The sequence below is a fragment of the Coffea eugenioides genome, chromosome 1 (assembly GCF_003713205.1).
Source record: "Coffea eugenioides isolate CCC68of chromosome 1, Ceug_1.0, whole genome shotgun sequence".
In the NCBI taxonomy this organism is placed as follows: Eukaryota; Viridiplantae; Streptophyta; class Magnoliopsida; order Gentianales; family Rubiaceae; genus Coffea; species Coffea eugenioides.
In genome coordinates, this window is record NC_040035.1 from 10,064,027 (window position 1) to 10,070,470 (window position 6,444).

Here is a 6,444-nt window from a genome sequence, read left to right on the forward strand (position 1 = left end):
ATGAGTACACAAAGAGACCCAGAACTGGGACTGTGTAAAGTTAGTGAACTGATTAAAGATGGCAATTGGAATGATGAGCTACTGAAAAAAGCGTTTCTTGAGGAGGATAGGGAGAGTATTATGAAGACCCCTTTAAGTCTTCAAGAAACAAAAGATAGACTATTCTGGGCACATTCTGCCTCTGGGGAATACACAGTTAAGTCTGGATATAAATCTGCAAAGGGAAGTAAGGCAGGGGGGAATAAGGGGGGAAACAATGAGGAATCAGGAAGTAGAAGTGAGGTCAATGCTAAAGGTTGGAAAGTATTATGAAATCTAAAGATGAAGCATAAACTAAAACATTTTATCTGGAAGTGTATGAAGGGCATCCCACCAGTCAATGAAGGAATCAAGGCTAGAAGCATGAAAGGCAATCCATTATGTAAATGTTGTGGTATATACTCAGAATCCATAGAACATATGCTGTTTCTATGCAGTCATGCAGAGGCAATTTGGAAAGTAGCACTAATACAATAGGACGGGTTGGAAAACTTGAGAGGAAAAATTTTGGCTTTGGTGGTATGAGTTGGTGGAAGCAACTGCAAGGGAGAAGGGGGAAGAGCATATTACATTCACAGTCAACCTGTTATGGCAAATTTGGAAGGCAAGGAATGAGATAAATTTCAATGGGAAGGGTAGATGTCCACTAACAGTGGTGAATAGAGCACTGACTGAATGGATGGAATACCAAAAAATATAGGAAAAAGAAAAGGAGGAAGAGGTGGAGCTACAATAGATGGAAGGGAAACCAGAAAGATGGTATGCACCCGACAAAGGATGGATTAAGCTAAATACAGATGCAACACTGAACCAACAGATAAAAAAGAGCAAGTTGGGGAATTGTTGCTAGAGATTGGAAAGGAAAGCTGGTTGCTGCATAGGCATGTCCCTCCTTCATGTGCGCTGCACCAAAACTTGAGGAAGCACTGGCAATCAGAACTGTAATGGTTAAAGCTGCACTAGAAGGATGAGAGAGAATTATCATAGAGTCTGACTGCAAGGTTGTAATAGACAAGATAGAGAAACACATGGAGAATGTGGTTATTTTCACAGTTCTGCAGGATATAAAGCTGTTAAAATATAATTTTGAGGAATGTTGTTTCTCCTTTGTTAGAAGGGAGATCAACTCTGTTAGCCACAAGTTAGAAAGATTTGCTCTAAACTTAAGAGTCGTTGCTGATTGGAAAGTTAGTTTTCCAGTTTGGTTGCTTGAGAGTGTTCAAGCAGATGTTGAGGAGCAGTTGCTCCAGGTTATGTAATTTGATGATTGTTAATGAAATGTTGCTGTTTTTGACAAAAAAAAAAAAAAAGACTAAAGCATGGTGTGTTTCATCCATTTCATATAGATTCTGGTCACAAATTTTCATAGTTTATTTTCTGCTAAATTCTTGAATAGGTAGTTTCTTTGATTAGTGGTTTTGGCCATTATTCACCAAAATCTATTCTTTGATTGCCTGGAAGCAATTTATAGATGTAAATGTAGACTTTGTTTTGCATTCCCATTATTTGGGACGTCACAATTTGTTCCACTAAAACCCTAGAGATCGGCATTGAACTCTTCATCTGAACCTTAGATATCTCGTTAGTCTTTATCTTTGCAAATTACAGCCACCTTCTATTTTAACTAATTCTAAGTTATATTTTACTCTTTGATTTTTATAGGAAAACTTCTCCAATAACTTAAAAATATTACAATTTGACATGACAATTTATTATTTCAAAATTAAATAATTTTTTGAAAATACATCAACACTTCAAGATGCAATTAATGTAATGTATACTTATTATACGTGTAGGTTAAAATCTAGTTCTAAATTATATTATACTTTCTTTCTTCCACACTTCTACTTTCTCATGAGGGTGATACCAATATCTTTTTGGGCATTAATATCTAGGGAAAGTTGTTTGCACTATCATATGAGATCACCATATACACTATAATCATAGAAATTAGATAAGATATTTTAATAATTATATTGAATCTAAATAGGAGGTAAGTTTAATTTAACTCTCTTTAACATAGGTATATACACGTTTAAAACAAGACATTCAAGTATGGTATCCAAACATTACAAAGAAAATACATTGTGGGTGAACAGATTTGTAACAGCATCCAAACAATTTCCTGCCAACTAAGCGAGGCCCAACCAAAATATTCGCTCTTACTTCTTGAATTGGAGATGCAGGCCCATGCACCTAATTGAATCTAAATGTGGTACTATTATTCTGATTTTAGCCTAATATTAGAGCCCATTTAGATTGCATTTGGTGAGAGTTTTTGTAGTCCATGGTTAAACGAAAAAGCCAATAGATGGAAAAACCAAAAGTTGAAAAGAAGACAGAAGATGATTAAAGAAAATGATGGCATCTTGGAATTGATGTAGACTGTACTATGTGTAATGTATATTTGTTCCTTTCTTTCATATATAAACAGGTTATTGACTTGTTACAGTCGCTGCATTTCTTCCTCAATTTTCCCTTCGTTTTTCACTTGAGCTCAAAATTAATCTATTAATGGAATTAGATGTATTGGGTTCAAATTTTCTCACTCCCTCCTTGTTTCATAAGTTCCACCCTTCTCGTGGTGAAAAAAAAAATTTATAAAAAAAGACCTAGTAATAGAAGTCTATAAATTGAAATAAGTTTCTATGAGTCCTTTTTATTGTTAAGAACAACCACAAGGGAAGGGTGGAAAAAGTGAAATAAAAAGTTTAAAACACCCTATCAACATTCTATTTACAATCGTGGCCAAACACCTTCTAAATAAAAAATAACACTTGTCTCGTGATGCGCTCAATAATCCGGACCAAATTCATCTTAGCAACAGCTCATGTGCTTTATGTTGTATCAATTTATCCCCCATCCACAAAATTTCTAGGCCATTTGATTCTAGTAATGGTTGTGGTGCTGGTGGGGAAGCTGGCGGTTCTGGTGACAATGGTGCCTTGTGCAGAATTGTAGGAACAAGTGCTTTACTAGACAACAACTCCATAACCCTCCTAGAAAGTAAACCGAAGTAAATTTTCATGCTCCATGTTTTACTCGTTTGAATACATGAATACAAATTACACTATTGCTGCTTAGCGAGCTAAAAAGCTAGGTCAATAACATCGAAGATAATCAAACCTCCACCAATTAGCTGCGGACATTCGTGATAAAATTTAGTACTAACTGACCTTAAATCTTTTCTGTTTGATTACTCATCTGTCTTTGTCAGTAACATAATTTGAAATTGCCGTAGACGCTATAAAATCTTCTTAGACCTACATTTTAAACATCAAAATTGCAGGCATATTTGACCTGGTTAACTGTTCTCAACTGGGAATTTTCTCCTTTGCTATGTTTAAAGTTAAAAATTTTGTCTGCTGTTCTCAAAATGTAGTTCTCATTTGCTATGTTTGGGAATTTTCTCAACTGGTAAGGAGACTTCCAAGAACTACACACTTGTACATATTGTGGAAGTTAAGCGGGCCAATAAGCACTACCTTTAAATTGGGAAGTCATCACAAGCCAGCTATTAGATATTGATATTCAAGGAAAATAATTGAATTGACATCCAAGTTTTTCAGTTTGACTAAAATTGTTAGACGCAAACTACATTCTTCCAATTTAACTACTCATCTATATGTATTAGCAACATGTTTGAAGATTTTATGAGGACTAAACTTGCAATGGCCTATACATTTTTCCATCTCATCTTCTTCATATTTCTCATTCCACTCTGTTCTTTGGCTCAAAATAATGGGAGAGTGCCTCTAGGCAGCATCCTAACAGCAAATGAAGCATCCAACCCATGGCTTTCACCTTCTGGCGATTTCGCATTCGGATTCCAACAACTTGAAGATAAGGATCTGTTCTTGCTTTCCATTTGGTATCATAATATACCAGATAAAACTGTTGTCTGGTATGTGAACTCAAGCGATTCAGTTCCACGGGGTTCGACAGTTAAGCTTGATGCTCAAATTGGGCTTGTGCTCCGTGACCCTCAAGGCTTTCAACTCTGGAGTACAAACGCCATATCCAATCAACTAGATCATGGTTTTATGAATGATACCGGAAATTTTGTCCTTAAGGGGAGAGATAACAGTTCGCTGTGGGAAAGCTTTAGCTTTCCAGCTGATACCATATTGCCGTTGCAGGAATTGGAAACTGGCAGTGTTCTTAATTCTAGACATTCAGAAACCAATTTCTCGCAAGGGAGATTTTCTCTCCGATTTCTTGATAATGGAGATCTAGTGCTTACTGCTCGAACTCTGCCAAACACCACTTATGATGATGTTGTATACTACGACAGTCAGACTTCTAAGCCTACAAATACATCCAATTCCGGTTATCGCCTTGTCTTTAATAGAAACGGCATCATTTCAATAGTGACTAGCAACAATCAAACGGAACAAATTGGCTCCCCAACACTTTTTCCTCCGGTTTCAGAAGACTATTTCAGGGCAACACTAGCTTCTGATGGAATACTCGCTTCATATTATCATCCTCGGAATTCTACTGGTAATCAAAACTGGACAGTTCTTTGGTCTAAGCCAGATGATATATGTGACACTGCAGCAGCAGCAACAGGAAGTGGTGCTTGTGGATATAATAGCATTTGCAATCTTGTAAATGGAAGACCAGTTTGCGAGTGTCCAGATGGGTATACATTGCTTGATCCAAATGACAAGTACGGAAGCTGCATGCCAAACTATACTCAGAGCTGTGGCGAAGTTGAGCAGGGAACTGCAGGGGAGTTATATGATTTTGTGGTGATCAATGGCGCAGATTGGCCACGATCTGACTATCAGGTTATGACACCATCGACTGAAGTAGGCTGCAGAGAGGCTTGCTTACATGATTGTTTCTGTGCTGCTGCCATTTTCAGAAACAATACTTGCTATAAGAAGAAGCTTCCTTTGTCCAATGGGTGGAATAGTGGCGTACTTAATCCGGTAGCCTTCCTTAAATACCGAAAAAGTGATGCTCCTCCAGGAATAGAAGGATCAAGTTCAAGACCGAAGGATCGGGAAACTTTGATAGTGGTAGAATCTGTTCTTCTTGGAAGCTCCTTTTTTCTGAATATCTTGTTAATTGTTGCAGCTTGTTCGGGTTTTTATCTCATTTATAAGAAAAATATAGTGAAATCCCATCCAAATGGCGAAACAAACTTGCGCTATTTCACGTACAAGGAGCTTGTAGAAGCTACAAATGGATTCAAGGAAGAGTTGGGAAGGGGATCCTTCGGAATTGTATACAAAGGCGAGCTGCAAATAAGTTCCAAAAGCAGTGCAATTGCAGTGAAGAAGCTAGACAGAGTGGCCCAAGATACAGAGAAGGAATTTCGTGCTGAAGTGAACACAATAGGCCAGACCAATCACAAGAATTTGGTCCGCCTGCTTGGATTCTGTGATGAAGGACAGAATCGTTTATTGGTGTACGAATATATGAGAAATGGCACTCTATCAAGCTTCCTTTTCACTACTCCGAAACCTAGTTGGAAACTGAGAACACAAATTGCCATGGGAATTGCAAGGGGACTCGTATACCTGCACGAAGAATGCAGTATTCAGATTATCCATTGTGACATAAAGCCTCAGAACATACTTCTTGATGACTATTACAATGCTCGAATTTCTGACTTTGGAATGGCAAAGCTTTTGGTCATGAATCAGAGCCGAACACTCACTAATATCCGAGGAACAAAAGGTTATGTTGCTCCTGAATGGTTCAGGAACACCCAAGTTAGTGCAAAAGTTGATGTCTATAGCTTTGGTGTCTTGCTACTTGAAATCATCTGTTGTCGAAGAAGCGTGGAGGATATTGAAAGTGTTGAAGAAGGTTATGCAATCCTAACAGATTGGGTTTGGGATTGCTTCCAAGAAAGGAGGTTAGATACTTTGGTAGAAAATGATTCAGAGGCCTTGAATGACAAGACGATGCTGGAAAGATTTGTTAAGGTTGGCATATGGTGTGTTCAAGAGGATTCATCTATTAGGCCTAAAATGAGGAAAGTAAGCCAGATGCTTGAGGGAATTGTTGAAGTCATGGTTCCTCCTTGTCCATCTCCTTTTGCAAGCTGAGATTATTAATTGGTTTTAGTTGTTTTGGCAGAACCAAAAAGTTAGGCTAATGTTGTAAATTCCATAACCCCTAATCTGAAATCCCTTTTTCAATTTATGATGTTCATTTGCCTTGTGTACGAGGGATTAGTCATAATATATATTTCTATTTCCAAGACAAATCTGCCATGCAATTTTTGTCATGTGCATTAGCTTTTCTGCTGTATATTTTTCTTGGGTTTTCTCTGGAAATCAGGAAATGATGGAAATCAAGAAGCCTCGTTCTTCAATGTTTGTTGAGGAGTTGTCTTCTTAGTGATTACGAGTTACCTAGAAAATTTCAATCTTTCTAATTAAAGAT

The 6,444-nt window shown here is 37.5% G+C and overlaps 1 protein-coding gene across 1 annotated transcript; it reads left to right on the plus strand.

The window, feature by feature from the left end:
- LOC113767523 (G-type lectin S-receptor-like serine/threonine-protein kinase RLK1) lies at nt 1-6,221 on the plus strand. The gene is made up of 5 exons (XM_027311647.1): nt 1-295; nt 857-980; nt 1,154-1,294; nt 2,918-3,055; nt 3,674-6,221. The coding sequence occupies exons 1-5, from the start codon at nt 1-3 to the stop codon at nt 6,102-6,104; spliced, it is 3,129 nt and encodes a 1,042-aa protein (XP_027167448.1). The 3' UTR covers nt 6,105-6,221.
- The last annotated feature ends 223 nt before the right edge of the window (nt 6,222-6,444 follow it).

Coding starts and splice junctions, on each gene's coding strand:
- LOC113767523 (XM_027311647.1), top strand. CDS start 1: ATGAGTACACAAAGAGACCCAGAACTGGGACTGTGTAAAGTTAGTGAA. Junction 1,295..2,917: donor GAGCAGTTGCTCCAGGTTAT/GTAATTTGATGA, acceptor CAAAATTTCTAG/GCCATTTGATTCTAGTAATG. Junction 3,056..3,673: donor CTCCTAGAAAGTAAACCGAA/GTAAATTTTCAT, acceptor TATATGTATTAG/CAACATGTTTGAAGATTTTA.